Consider the following 16,259-nt stretch of genomic DNA (forward strand, 5'->3'; position numbering starts at 1 on the left):
AGATGTGCAAGAGATCACTTCTACTTGATGCAATTGAGTCTGTAGAATGTGGTTGTGGACCTGTGATTGGATAAAACTGGATCTTAAAAGAAGAGAGAGAATTTCCAAAAGTGGAGATGTGTGTGTTGGAGGAGAATAGGGAGATTGAAGGAGAACTCTAGACAAAGGTGTCACCATAAGCAAAATCTTAAAGATGAAGAACCATAAACATGCTCATCCAGTTATAAATATAATGGACCAGCAGTGTCCCTCACTGTGCTGGGTGCCCTGGAGGAACTGTATTTGGACTGCTATCCACAATCCAGCAGAGTAGCTCAGAGTCATGTGTGAAGTCATAGCAGATGCCACAAAATGATAAATACACAATGTATTAGCTTCCTAGCGTTGTCATAACAAATTACCACAAGCCGGATGCCTTCAAATTAAAAAAAAAAAATTCTTTCCTAATTCTGGAGGTCAGGAATACAAAATTGAAGCACTTGGAGAGCCAGGGGCTTTCTTAAAGTTCAGGTTATCAATCTGTCCTCGCCTCTTTCTAGGTTCCATGGCTCCCAGCACTTTGGGGGGTTCCTTGGCTTGTAGACACATTACTCCAATCTTTGCCTCTTTTTTTTTTTTAAATATGATCTTTCCTCTGTGAGTCTGCATCATAACCACTTTTGATACAGACATCAGTGATGGGATTTATTTTTTATTTTTATTTTTTATTTTTTGCTTATTATTTTTTGCTTTTTTTATTGGTTGTTCAAAACATTACAAAGCTCTTGACATATCATATTTGATACATTATACTCAAGTGGGTTATGAACTCCCATTTTTACCCCAAATACAGATTACATATAGGAAAGGTAGTAGAATACAACAGTTACTAATATGGCATTATGTAAAAATGTGGATGTGTAACTGATGTGATTCTGCAATCAGTAATGGGATTTAGAGCCTGCTCTAATTCCAGAGTGAGTTCACCTTATGATTAACTAATCACATCAACAAACTCCTATTTCCAAATAGCATCACTAAAGTTTCAGGTGTATGTGAATTTTATAAGAGCACTCTTCAATTTACCTTAGCAAATCTATCTGTGCATAAGTTCAAAAGTGACCAAAAGAAAAAGAGTTTAATCTTACAGTTTCTAACTAGACTTCCATTGAATAAGAGTGACTGTGTGAATCTTCTCTTGTTTTCTATCTATCTCTTGTAGACTATCTGTCCTCAAAATAGACTAATGTGTCTTTAATAAAAATTTCTTGAGGCAGGTAAGCCCCTGATTGTTTATCTTCACAAGCCCTCTGCAAGGAATTACTTAGATATTAGGGTTTCTTTATTTACAACATTATTGCAAACTCTAAGTCATCTAAATTCCTAAAGACCATGAACTTGTACAATCATCCGAGGCTTACAACCAAAGTTTCATCTACAGCATGCTTAAACTTTAAACTTAAAGAATACTCACCATCTCCTGAGTTAACATCAGTTAAGGAACATCCAGCATCAACTAATATCATTACCCATCCTCAAGTCACACATATTCAAAAGGTAATGGTTTTCCTTAATTTGTTTTCTTGCTGAGTTAATTATAATTTTCTCACTCTGAATTGGTTGCCCCTAGCAGGACATTGATCACATAATTTATTATAAAAATCAACACATTTTTGAAAGCAAAAAAACAAAAATATTGGCTCTGTTACTAGTTACACTAGAAGGATAGGTACGAGCATGGTATTTTGCTGAGTAAACTCAGAAGATTCATCAGTCAATAAATCTATTGACTGATATCTTATGTCCCCAATACATTAAGTCCTGTGTTTCAGTCAATTTGATGGCATTTCTATTAATTCCTGGGCAGTTAAATAATGTTATATGTCCTTTTTCCACCACTCAATTTTAAGACTTGTCACAATATCTACGGTTCATTGAAAATGACATGGCTTTTAATTATTAAAAACCAGCATTTACTGAATAAAGGCTATGTACTTCCATTGAATTTGTTCATTTGAATAAGATTCAGTATTAGAGGCTCAGAGAGATGTGGTGACTTTGAAAATAAAAAAAGGGGGACTGGGGTACATCTTCTTTTTTCAAATCCTGTATCACTTGTTTCCCATACCTCTCATAGAGGGTTCTTTAAGTTTCATCAAATAGGGATGAGTTTGAAGTAGGTGCCTTCAACAATTTAAGATCTTTCTTAGACCTCATTGCTGTTCCCATCCAGGTCCATAATCTGTTCTTCACTGGTTTCTCCTTGCTACCTAGCCTTTTTCTGGTGGGGGTTAGGGGGGCGGGGGAGAACACCTATAATCTACAGTTTGGTCTGAAACCTGGTGCTACCTAAGCCTTTGAGTAATAACATGTTTCCTTCTATGGGAATCTTTGTTAGATGATATCTTTGGTGAAAAGAGAAGGAACCTGTGTCCACAAGGAAACAAATTGCAAACAGTCCCGTGCTTCCAGAAATCAGTCAAAAAAATCATTATTTTGAGTCACTTCTTTTGACCACCTAGCCAGTCCATTCTGAAACAAATGCACAACAGCTCTGCTGTTACCTAGTGTTTCAAGAAGGGATGTTGATAAATGATTCCTCAGATTCTAGGCCTCCAGCAAGATGCCCAACATAACATCCTTTCTTCAACCAAATCCCCAGCTCTCATTGTAAAGCTATGCTCAAATGATTTTCCTGAGAACTGATTTAAACAAAATGCCAGAAGCTTCAAATATGCTCATTGTTAAATTCCTGGCCCTCCAGGTGGGTTACCTTGTTTCCAAACCCACTTACATTTCCTGGCATGTTACTTAGTAACTCCTGTCCACCCACAGAATGGCAGATGCTTCATCCATCCTGGGAGCAAGAAAAGCAGCACCACCCCAACAGGGAAATGCTCAACTATTCATAAGGGCCCTACCCGCTTCTTTTACCAGCAGGTACCTGCAGGCTATAGCCTCTGGAATTTGCAAATGTCACTGGCCTAGCAAAATATACCCTAGAACATAAGCCATGTTAATTTTAAGGTACTTGACATCTTACATTTAAGGGAAGAAAGTTGCCTTTTGGGATTCTGACACAGTCTTAGTCAGCATTCATTCTTTATTTCAAGTTGAGATTCAAATACTGTTCATTTGAGTACTTCTTATATTTTAGGGACATTGGAAGTCTACATAGATCACCTGGATGAATTTTTATAGTACTCTATTGTAACTTTTATAAACATTGTACAGATGTGAACTCTAAGAATCAGAGATACAAAATGCTGCTTGGAGCGATATGATTAGTACAAAGCAGAGATTCAAACTCAGATTTGCCTAAATCCAAAGTTCATGCTCCAAATCCGCTCATAAAGGAGAGTTTTATTAAGTACACTTAAATTAAAAGAGTTTCAAATGAAATGATATAATCCTGCTCTGGTTTGAATAAAAAAATCCTCCCTTCCCCATTATCTTCTTATCTAAATCCCTGGGGTACAGTCACAGGTTACCAAGAGCACTGTATTTATTGTTGAATAAACAAAGGTAGTTCAAACTGAAAATAATTCAGAATCTGCTATGCTTATGAGTCCAACAAGCATAAGTAGTATCCAATTATGCCGAAAGGCATTAATTTATTTTCTTTGTCTACTGTTTTCTTGTTTAAATGAGAAAATCACATAAGTCATTAAACACCAGAGCAATACAATCAACAAACACTTAATATGTTCCTTTATCAGGGGTTATACTGATTAGAGGAAGAGAAAAATTATGATTATGTCCAAGAACTGTGGTTATTATGTTTTAAAGTAAGGTTGCTGGCATATCTGTATTTGCAAGTAAGGTACTGTCTTGTTTATTATGATTGTGTCTTGTGTAGCCCGGGACAAAGGCTAGAAGTTCAGTTGCCTCCATTTGAAATTACAGCCCTGCTACTCTTCCTGAAGCAAGGCTTGTGATTAACTCCAGGAACCCTATTGACCACCTTTAAATGGGGGTAATCTCTCCTTTGTAGGACAGATCTTAGGAAAAGTATTTAGCACAAATGTGACTCATAGTAGATGCTTAGTATATATTACTAGTACTATTGTTTATAACAGGCTTAAAAAAGGTGGATTCAAGGAAAAAAAAAAACAAATAGCAAGACTCATTTTCAATTCTATGAAATAGTCCTTCTTATTCATGGATAAATCAACTCCACATGTCCTTTTTTTCTTCTTTTTTTAGTACCAGGCATTGAACTAAAGGACACTAAATACTGAGCCACATCCACAGCCATATTTGGTACTTTTACATAAAGATAAGGTCTTACTGAGTTGCTTGACACCTTTCCATTCCTGAGACTGGCTTTGAACTCGTGATTCTCCTGTCTTAGCCTCTCGAGCCGCTGGGATTACAGGCATGCACCACATTGCCTGGCTCTGCATGTCCTTATTAACATAAATTTAATGTACACAGGAATTAATTCCTGAAGTTTTCATGTAACTCCCATGGCAAAAGTTACCTCCTTATACCTGACTGAGAATTGTCAATATCCATGGAGTTAGGAGTGGAGAAAACAGAAATTGTGTTGTCTCTCATTTCTGCACTTCATTAAGATACTGGCAGGGAATAGCACAAACTTGCAGTAATTTGGCATCACGTATGCTACCATTATTGTAATATTTAATTATAAGATCAAGATTTTTAATACAAAATAAATGGACTCAAAAATTTCAAAATACTTTAATAGCTAAAAATTTTTTGAAAGATCAGATTTATAGTTAATGAGAAAACAAGATGAAACATGATGAAATTTAATGATACATATGTATATATACACACACAGAACTTATATATTATTAGAATTTATTTAAATATATACAAATATATTTAAATTTATCAATATGAATGCATATAATTCAACTATATACATATGTATCTTTAATACTAAAATGTATGCATATATGTGTGTGTGCATGTATATATATACATACACACACACACACACACACATTAAGGTAATATATCCACTTTAGCTTAAATACTAGGATCACATTCTAAAAACAGAGTTTTAATTAACATCCTCACATTTAATAAAGCCAAATGTATGACTTCAAGTTTCCAGGAAAATTGGTTTTGATGAATTCCTATTGATTTTGCAAACTTAGAGTCCTCATTTTTTTTTTTTTTTGTAAATTTGCAGTTATTTTTAAAACCTCTCTACAATGTCATGCAAAAAAAGATTTTGTATTTTCTCACCTGATAATTTGGTTTTCCATTACAGAAAATTGACAAAGCCATTATATTGAGTTGTCATCTAATTGTTTCAGAAATTATTCATTAAGTGACAAATCCTTTAAAAAAAAAAAAACCTCCACCATGTTATGTGGAATAAGAGGAGGTATATAAAGAAGCATAAGGTCTAAGTCAGGTCTTCCTAGTCACCTGCTTCTCCCTGGGTACATCTCAGAGGGAAGCTGGCATGGACTGAGCAGGGAAGAGTGGTTGATCATCTCTGTCATCACCAGAAGTGCACTTGCATGTGCATACCTACACTACCAATGCAGCCAGGTATTTTTGTGTGTGAGCAGTTTTGGACCAGCCAGCTTGGTGGAAGCGGTTTCCAGGGTTTGGTCTGCAAGCAGAGCTATTGAACAAGCACTTGCTGTCCCTTTAAATTATCTGTTCATTAAGTTGGCTTAAGATGCCACCCCTATAATCAACTTCTTAAATTCTCACATTTCTACAGAAGTCATATGGACATAATGTCTGAAACAAAACATAACATCTCAAAGAACCATACACTAGTTGAGAAAGATTGGGGAGGCCAAGGCATGAAAGCAAAAGGAAAAAAAGTTCCACCTCTTTGGAGTAACATGGATATGGATCATGGATGTCTCCACCTACACAGTATTTTCTTTTCTCTCTCCTACACTCAGATTGTCCATATCCACAGACAGTAGACTCACAGTCAGCTGTGTGGATTAGAACAAAGCACTAACGTGCACATGTTTACTTTCCTAGTCCTTATCCATCCTTTGTACTCTGTTTCACCATCTGTTATTGGAACTCTGACCGTCTCTTATTGTAGCATGCCAAGGAAGACTGGATGAAACTTGAAACATGGCAAAGTCGAAATCACTTCTGGAAAAGAATTATAGCACTTACTCTACCAACAAGCCAGAAACTTCATACTTTCACCTGTATGCGCATCTGCGCATAGTCTCATCGAATATCTTTCCATGTATCTATCTTACCTGTTGTAGGAGAGATGTCTGCATCTACTTTTAAAGCCTCCCTAATTTATTGCATGCAGAATGAGCTTAGCAGATGCTTGATACCCTAAATTACAATCAGATAAGACAGGATGTTAGAGGTGTATGATTCTCGGGGATAGTTTTTTAAGTACAATTCTCTTCCCAAACAAAAAGCACCTATGATGCTCATTAGTTAAAATAACTTTCTCCCCATTCTTAGGGCTCCTTCTCTGTTCTAGTAATATTTTTGTGTGAGGGGAAAATTTCTGGAAAGTCTCAAAACACTAAATCAAAGAATTATTCCGAAGGCAAGTGTAAGATGTGAGATGCAGTGGCATAATTCAGGATGTACCATAGCGGCTCCCTTTGTTTATAGCAGTGGGAAGGATAATCTCCTACATGAACAATTGCAATCCCTCAGGTATGTGAAACACATTATCCACTTTGCTCACCTTATTTTGTTTGGGCTTTCTCCTTTTATTAGTATATATTAGTTAACTTTATTTCCAACTAACATTAGGCAAACAAAACTGGGACTCCTAGTTAACAGTCAGAAACTTGTTACCATGTTGTGTTTTTTCCTTAATATCAATTGCTGTGTTGTGACAATGAATTTAATAAATTTATTAAAGATTGTTTTTCTTTGAACTTTTTTTTTAATGCTGGAGAGACTCTTTGGCTCCTAAGGTTCTGCAAAGCCTGGACTCTTTCCATCTGGCTAGAGCCCAGTAGACACCTGGGGCTTCAGATTGGGCCTAGAGTTTTATTCTTTAGGCGTCAGCAACTCCCTCAGGTGCTTCTTCTACCTCTCTGGTCTAGTACTAGGACTCTGAGCTAATTGTCTTTAATGAGCCTGTTTTGGGTAACTATCTTAGTCTGTAACCACAAGGAGATCTTACCTTCTCCACTGAGCATTTAGTTTATTAAAAATTGCTGACTTATTAAGCTTGCCTTCTTCATTATATACAAACCTCAAAAGAAAGCAAGCTCTGAGAGCTGGCATTTCTCTGGGTATCTTCACCAGGTGTCCCACCTGCACCCACCTTTAACAGCCATAATAGCCCTTGTTGTTTTAGACTGTGCTTAACTCCTCCAATTTAAAGTTCAAACAATGGTTCTTAAACTGAGGTCCCAACTAGAAACCCCAGCATCATGCCACCTGGGATTTTATTAGAAATGCAAACTTTCATCCTGCTCCAGACCTACAGGGTCAGAAGTTCTGCAGGTGGGGCCCAGAAAGCTGTGTCTTAACAAGCCCTGTGGGACATTTTGATGCATGTTCATTTTTGAGAATCTCCCCTTTATAGATCACATGGATTAGCATCCCCATTATACTCACTTTTCAAAGGAGAAAAATGCACCTCCTAGGGATTTAGTAATCTATCAGAGTCACAGAATCTCTGTTAGACTTCAAAGCTGAGATAATATATGGAAGGAAACAACAACAATGAAACACAATTTGCACAATAGTTAAAAATTCAGTGAATAAAGGATAGTTTAAAATATCTTTTCCTCATTCTTTATATCTAACATAATTCAATACATTTAGATTCTAAAAACCCAAAGAAAACTAATGCTTCTGCATGTCAAATTTGAAATATTAACTCTGATTTCTTCTAACCTAAGGTGGGTGTCTCCAAAAGCTCACAGGTTTATACATATTGCAAATACAATTATAAGTCGAGTTTCCTGTGAATCACTAAGTACCTTAACAATAAGATTAATTTAATAGCAGTGGATTTAGAAGAATTAATTTTAAGCAGATCATCCTTCTTACTTTGATATCAGCTGCTGGATCCTATCCCATTACAAATGCAACCAGTTTATAGGGGACTGCAAACATCTGTTCTTGCCTAGAAAGTGTCCATATGAATATTAATCCTGAAGACTGCATGTTGTCTCCCTGTCCATGGGATGTGTTTAAATGCCACATGTGAAAATGTATGAGAGCATTTTCTCCTTAAAAGGAATAGACCCCTTGTGGGGAAGTTCTCTGAAACCTCTCAGCAAATTCTCACATTAAGATGGGGAAACAGATGGGCCTCAGTGAGGAAGTTTCTAAGGCTAAGTGTGGAACCAGAGGGCTGGAGGGAATCCTGCTGATGCTGGGGCAAAGACCAGCCGTTGCTTTCCCAGTGCTCATTGGATAGTTGTTCTCTCTTCCTTCTTTCCGTGGTGTTTCATCCAGCAATAAGACCATCTAAGGTCAGCCAAAGAACTAAGGACAGAACCACTGGGGCAACTGAAGAAGAATACTGGGCTTTGAGGGTCTTTACTGGATTGTCTTAAACTGGTTCCATAGAGAAGTCCAAACTTCATCTCCATGTATTTTCCACTGTACACACAGGATGGTCCATAACCAGGAAGTCTAAGCAAGGCAGTATAGAAGAACATATGCAATGGATCTGGATCTGGAAGATTCTAGATATACACCTTCCCTAAAAGGGAAAAAAATTTCAATATAGAGAGGCTAAGTTACATTTCCAAGGTCGATGAAGCAACTGCTAGTGCAACTGGAAGCTGGCCTTAATCAAAAGCCTCTGTGTTTACCTCTGACCCTATTTTCTGTTGGTTTGTCACATGGTGATAAATTACTTTTGTACTGGAGGACTCCATTAAATCTGAAGCTAGATCCTCTGTATGCTAAGTTCTTATTGAGCTTTTAATTAAGTCCAACTATTAATTAATCTCTGTTTTAAAAGTTTATATGTGTGAAAGAACAAATGAGAGAGCTATTAACAAAATCATGGCAAATATATTTAATAGCAGATTCCTGCATGTAGCCTTTGTTATCAACCAACAAAGTGTTAAAACAAAATGGCTAACAAATGACACAACACTCTTAGATGATAGCTTAAAAAAGATGGTACTGGTATATACATTCTGTCAAGTCTCCCTCTTCAGATTTATCTTGTATTACTGGTCTGGGAAATCTTGTATCTGAATTTATTATTTCTTTGTGTTTCAAATGCAATTTGATATCTTCCTGTAGGGCTTCTTATACTAATTTTTTCTTGCTGTGAATGTTTCTCCCTTCCTATCATTTTATTTTCCTGTCTTCTTACACTGACTGAATTTGTATTAGGCATAAAACACTCTGTAACTGCTGAGAAGCCAAAGAAACTTAAACATGGTCCCTGCCCATTAAACTCATCTAAGTCCCTGCCAGTCATGCACTCCCAGGCACACCCTTTCCAACAGCTTTGCACATGTGAACTGCCATCAGCACTATTCACATAAGCACATGTTGTGTCGAAGTGTCATTTATTTCTCTCATTAATCATCCTATGCATTCAGGGGAGGAAGGGACCACATCTTAAGTCCCTTAGTATGCCCAGCAACTAGTGTGGTGCTTGCCGTATAATGAGAGCTTAAAAGATATATGTTGATGGTAATGAGATTCTCCCTCTCAAATTGTTTTCTGAAATTGGTAGGCTTAAAATACTATATCAAACAGTGATCAATACTCAGGAAGTTCTAAGCTAAATTGGCAGAATAAATGTGTATAAATCACGAAGATAGGAGAGCATCTCCCAGAGAATTTGGAAGTCACTCAAGGATGAAATCGGGGAACTGATGACTAAAATGTATAATCCATTCTTTCAATTGACCTCTGTGTGGGAATATGCCGGGTAATGAATGCAGGCCCTCTCTGTTGACAGATTCCGGAGAGCTACAGGAGATCAGAGGCCATCATATTGCATGGTCCAAAAGATTCCATGGTATAGGACTTGATGGGTCTTGTTTGGGGAGAGGCAAACTGAGCATTAATAAGATACAAGATCTTATATGAAGTGCTAGTGTAGGGTTAAAAATCAGCCATATGGAATGCTGTTGAGTATGTTGGGACACTGGGCTGGAGGGGAACAGCTTTTCTGGTAGTAGGGGAATTGTGGCAGAGAGGGGAAGGGATAAACATCCTTGCTATGAAAAGAAGCAAAGAACCATTCTGTAGGAGATGATAATGAGACATTTTTGTGTCCACATTGTGTGAGAAACCAACTGGGGTTCCATTCTAGGAATCTCTTTGCTCGCCAGGTCTTCCCATGAAGTCACCATGTCAGTTAGTCCAGGGTGGCCTTCAGTTTCCATTTTGGCTTAGATTATCATGGAGCAGAATGTGTTCTGAATCTCAGTTCAGGTTGTTCCAGCTCCTTTATAAGATAATATGGGTTGACAATTGTCATGTTTTCAACAATGGCTGAAATATTATATAATAATTTAATTGCTTAGGCTTTATGGACAGACAGAGCTAGGGTTGTAAATTGGCCCCATCACTTCACTACTTATGAGATATGGGCTGAGATCTTGACCTCTTGAAACCTCATTTTCTTCTTCTGTAAAATAAAAGCAACTCATTAGGATCACAGAAGAAACTTAACTAATCTCCTTCATTATCTTAGCTGAGTGCCTACCTTTATTGAGTGTAAGATAAAGAGGAACTGTAGCAATGCATTCAGAATCCCAGGATACAGACACTCAAAAGAAGCAAAAGAATTCACTATGAATGTTTAAATGTTGAATTCTGAGATGCTATCATTTCCTATATAAGTACCAGCCTTGCAAAAGGCCTTGTTTCAGTCATGGACACAATTCTTTAACTTCTTTTCCTTCCCCAGTCACTATGATCCCATGTCACTATGATCATTGCATCTCTCACTCATGATTCTCCATGTTATCACATAGGGAAGATTAGAATATGGGCTTGCATCAGCACAGACTGCTTGAAAGTGACTAATTAAATGGAGACTAGGAAGACATAAGTGGATACATCAGTAAAATAGAATCAGCTAATATCTTCACTGTCAATTCAGAGGAATCTACCAGCATCAAATGTTTGCTTCTAATCAGTAACTTAAAGGGGTTCATCAGATTATAATTGCACAAGTCAAATAAAGTAAATTGTTTTACAAGTACAAGACTAACTTTGCCACTGATATTATGAGACTGTACTTAGAAAAGGCAAATTATTGGGCAAAAGAGAAATGTGAAAGTTCAGGTTTCTCAAAATTTGCCTTCAATATCTATTTTGTGTTAAGTTTGTATATTCAAAAAAAGAGAGTGTAAGTTTTTAGATAACATTGAAGTCTCTAAGTAGGATAGAGCTGAACTTGTATTACAGTGACATTTTATGTGAGTTTTTTGATACATATGTTAAAGGAGGCGGGGAAGGTGAATATGATATTTATTATACCTCAGTAAAGATCTGAATGCTAAACTTGATTGAGAAGGGGATCTCAATAATTTGATTATTATAAAGTAAGTGTTCAAAATTTAAGACTGATAAGTGTTAGAAAATAACATGTCAATGCTCAGAGAGGGGAATGAGTTTTCACATACCCTTCTTTGTATGTAGGACCCCTACAGGGATTCATGAAGGGTCTGGACACTTGAAACACAAAGAACTCAGGAAAGAAAAGTTATCTATATGTATACATATGCATAACAAGAACAGTAAGTGTTTCTTGTGATGTATGTTTCAAGGTGAATGGAGACAGGAAGTGGTCTGAGAGGATTTAATTAAGAGGTTCTCTTAATTCCAAATAAAATTTTCCACATTACCAAACAAAAGATTTACATTGCTTCTTGGAGTTAGAATTTTAGTATCTATCTTGCTTCAAAATATCTTCACACCAAACAAGAAGAAATTTTTGATCTGCTAATTTTGTTCCTGTGACGCTTTCATGCCTGATTATTTAGTGAGGCAGGAACTCTTGTTCATGTATCATGGTACATCATTAAACAATTGCTCGTTGGTCTTATTCATAAACATTTCATTCAGTGTCAAATCAGAAACTCTCCAAATTGACTTATCAGGGCATGAAGATTTGTTACTATATGTAGGAAAAGTATTTTTTAAAGATTCCTGTCCTGAAATGAACTTTGTAAAATAAAATAAAATCTTCAAGATTTGGTAAATTGATGTACTATTCACAAAATGTGCTGTATTTGTATTATTTGATAAATAATTTTTAAAAAGCATTATAAACTCTATCACATCAAAAACTTGAGGCTCTGAAAAAGACCAAGTGAAAATATGTGTTCAAGAGATTATCTCCTTGGTATACTCTCCTTAATTAAGTTTGTACTTATTATTGATGTTTTCAAGTCTTGGCTTTTTCTCTGAAAAGTTAAACTGAAACCATTTACACAGCTTTACCTAAACCTCTTGTTTGGCTGTTGCTTTTACTTTGCTTATAAGGCTAAGCTTTTGTGAATCCATAGCCTTCTAAGTTGAAAATAAAAAGTAAAAAGAAAAACTGTAATCTCTTTTATGCAACAGCATAGTCTGACACAAGTATCAATGAGCATTAGTCACAAAGCAGATTTTACATATATTTGTGAAATGTTTGTAAAACATCCTCAATTTGGATTCAATAGATGCTGCTAAACAGTTTCAGACACTTTAAGCAACATTGACAACATTCACAAACACAGTTAGCTCTTAATGGTGTTTTCTCACTTAAAAAATATTTTTAGTTGTAGATGGATATAATAACTTTATTTTATTATCTTATTTTATTTTATTTATGTTGTGCTTAGGATCAAACCCAGTGCCTCACACATACTAGACAAGCACTTTTCCACTGAGCTACTACCCCAGCCCTGTTTCCTCATTTTTATAATCAGCACTGTGTAAATTAAACAGTTATACTTAATATTATCTCAAAGATTAGTGCTTACTTATCTAACAATTAAAGTGAGAGAGATTCATATATATACATACATAAATTTATATACATGTATATATGAAATTAAAAAAAAAAATAACTGGGGTAAAGGATAAACAAACTACAGATATATTTAAGAATAAATCTTAGTTTTTAATCATGGTGCCATCAGTTTTGAGCTTGGATTGATCACTGTGATGGCAAGCCTCTTGTTCATGGAGATATGAAAAACAAATCACCAGAGTTTATAGAATCACATATTCTCACACACACATACACACTCCCACACACACATACATTAGTGTGTAAACGTGACATCTCATTGATGTAATGGTTTGTTAGTTTTCCTAGTGTTAGTATAAGTGGACACCCATTTTTTTTTTTTTTTTGCAGATACCATGACTTATGGTGTTCCTGCCAAATGTCACTGTATTTTATACTTTAAATTGGAAATTGTGATTACCTCTTCTGGAATCACCACTCCTCCCAGTGTTTGCAGCTGACAAGCTGGTCCTAAAGCTGCCTGTTTCCTAAGTGCCCTGCAGGCATTGTGAACATCTCTGGGCATGCTGCAACTGGAATTCTCTGCCTTGCTGCACACAGGATCTTGTACCTCTCCTGCCCTGCTGCCTGGCATCCTTTACCTATTCAGTAATGTTGAAGCTGTTTGGGGTATGAAGTATAGGATGGGATAGTCTCCTCCTTCTACCCCCTCTCCAATTCTAAGAGTCTTAGTCATTCTGCAGTTCTAATAACCTTCCTAAAATGAGCCTCATATGTCCACTAAAATCAGGCCCAGGGGCTGTATAGAAACATGAAAGAGAGACTTCTGTCTTTAAGGAGTTGAAATTTCTTGGAAATACAAGTAACTAATAGGAGCATGGACATGGAAGAGACCTTGTGCCAGCTGTCCCCAAGCCCGGAGAAATTGTCATCCCTTGAAATACATCCTGATCCAGAGAGTAGGCTGAAAGCAGGTCATTTGATTCTGAAGAAAATGAAACTTGGAGTTTAAAAAAAAAATTGAGACTAGATAACTCAAAAACTGCAGCTCCATCTGAAAAACAACCGGTTCTGATTGAAAATGCCAGAGAAAATAAATAACCCCACATCTATTTGTCCCTCGAAAGTCAACATAAAATCTTAAAATTGTTCCTCAAAATTGAAGGTGTGCTCATTTCTCAGTTCAAACTCAAAATAAAACCAAACAGAAATTTATAAAAAATTATGGTGCCTTCAACACTGAGATGAAAAAAAGGTCTTCAAAAAACTATTTTTAAAACTGAAGAAAACCCATGCCTTCTATGAATATTACAACCTCATAGTACTAATGACAATAAAAAAATGGCAATAGTAGTGTTCTCAAGATTCTGCTATGATCAATCTTCATCGTTAATTTACTACTATGTTCAATTAGAACCTGGAGTGGTGAATGCCTGGCAATTGGCAAATAATAGTGAATCCAAAACAGAAAGTTTTTTTTTTTTTTCCCAAAAGTGGAGCTAATACAGAAACATGCACATGAAAATGACAGCAATTTAAAATTCTAGTTGTCATTGATTTCACAGGGAGGCAAGTAGGGAGATTCTGATTAGGGAAGAGTTTTTTGTTTGTTTGTTGTTTGTTTTATCAATGGCCAAATCTTCACATTTTTTATGCATTTAGAAAGTAATGGTGATTTTTTTTCCCCCAGTAAACTAAAAGCAGCATAGACTAACCCACTGTTTTATTCATGAGCAAGAGTTTCCAAAGGCAGGAAAGTTTTCTTTGTGCCTCTCCTTGTTCCTTTCCACTTACAATCTGCTGACAGCCTCATAACAATACTGAGTTCAAGAGTGTGAGGATGGGGAGATGGGAAGAAAGTTCCGCTTTGCAACTTGGAGCAAACACTCCTTCTCTAAGCTGAAGATTGTTTATAATTCAGTGTAATTCTAAAGTGTGTAATTTATTTCATATTTCTAACCCTTTCCAGTGGCTTTCAAATCTTAGATCCAGAGTGTTCATCACTGAGATTTAAAGTCAAACAAGAATTAAGAATCTTTGGCCAAAGTGCACAAATTGGGTAATTTTGGGCAACTGACTTAACCAAGTCAATTAGGTTGTTACAAGGGATTATGGTACATAATAAACAAACAACAGATAAATAGTAAACGAATGCCATCTCATGAACAATCAGACTTTGTTGGTATAATTCTCTGTTAGAGATGATTACTCAAGATGCCAGAAATGGAGGAACACAGTAAACTGCACAGCAGACACCCAGTTTCCCCAGGAACGACACAGCCATGCTGGAGTCAAGGCTGATTCATGACCAAATTATTTCTGAATCAGCTCTTGATGGTTATTAAGCCACCAACAATCTGGGTGTAGGAAAATGACAGAAGCACCCACTGGTTACCACCGGCGCATCTCAGTTTTATTCATGGGGAGAGAAAACAGTGTCCTACCCAGATGCTGTCTTCTTGTTTGTATTGTTTCCAGTTGCGTCCTGTGTCACTGAACATCAGGCTATAACTCGTCACCCAGTCAGAGCTTCCGTATCTTCCCTGTGTGGCCACGGCTGTAATCTCCACTCTGTTTCCCAAGTCCATCTGCAGCCACTGTTGAGCATTGGAATCTGCTGGGGACCAGCCACCAGTTCCTGGAACAGCATCAGAGAGATGAAGGGAGAGAGTTGGAGTCACATCTCACATAGCTACAACTTTCAACTGCCAAAGATCAATGAAACGGTGTTCAATGAAGACGCCATCACCTCAACATGCCCTTCCCTTCCCTGTCTCTGTATTTATCGTCCTGCTATTTTTACAACAAATTTTTATCCTTATGGCTTAAGATTCATTTTGAATGCTGTATCTGCCAGTCATCATAGCTTCCATCTAATGAATTCCTAGAGGGGTTTGTCCTATTTCTTTCTTAAAACTCTATCCTGACACAAACTAGCCCTATGTCCTCTCTCTCTGACTGATATCTTTTTTTATTTCTCTCTTTCCTTCCTTCTCTTCTTCCGTTCTTTTCTTCAAATTATTTCTATGGACCAGACACAGAGCAGATATGTGTATCCTATATACAAAGATAAAAGGACACTGATCAAGCCTTTTGAGGGACATCATTCCTTCATACCACATTTTTTTTTTTTTTTGAGTAACAGGACCGTCCTGGGTGGTTCAGGGTGGAGGGAGAGAGACAGATGGATATTATGGAAACAAAAATGTGGAACACAATGTGAAAGAAACCCTCCCAAAAGGTAAATACAAGTTCCTGTAGGAGCCCAGAGGACAGAATGCCTCAGGAGATGATGAGAAAGTCCTTCTAAAGATACTGAAAGATATTAAAATCTGAAGCAAGGCACAACACATCCAGAAATAAAGGGGAAAGTTACATAAGTATCAAC

At 36.7% G+C, this 16,259-nt stretch overlaps 1 protein-coding gene across 1 annotated transcript in view; it reads right to left on the reverse strand.

Annotated features, from left to right (window-relative positions):
* Nucleotides 1-16,259, reverse strand: part of Cntnap5 (contactin associated protein family member 5) — an 824,707-nt gene that overhangs the window by 593,551 nt on the left and 214,897 nt on the right. Inside the window, exon 3 of the mRNA XM_046463789.2 lies at nucleotides 15,316-15,509. Coding sequence (XP_046319745.1) covers nucleotides 15,316-15,509 — 194 coding nt within the window. The remainder of the gene's footprint in view (nucleotides 1-15,315; nucleotides 15,510-16,259) is intronic.

Source organism: Marmota monax, unplaced genomic scaffold (assembly GCF_021218885.2).
Source record: "Marmota monax isolate L192 unplaced genomic scaffold, Marmota_monax_Labrador192_F-V1.1 WCK01_AAM20220418_F8-fsc00034, whole genome shotgun sequence".
Classification (NCBI taxonomy): domain Eukaryota; kingdom Metazoa; phylum Chordata; class Mammalia; order Rodentia; family Sciuridae; genus Marmota; species Marmota monax.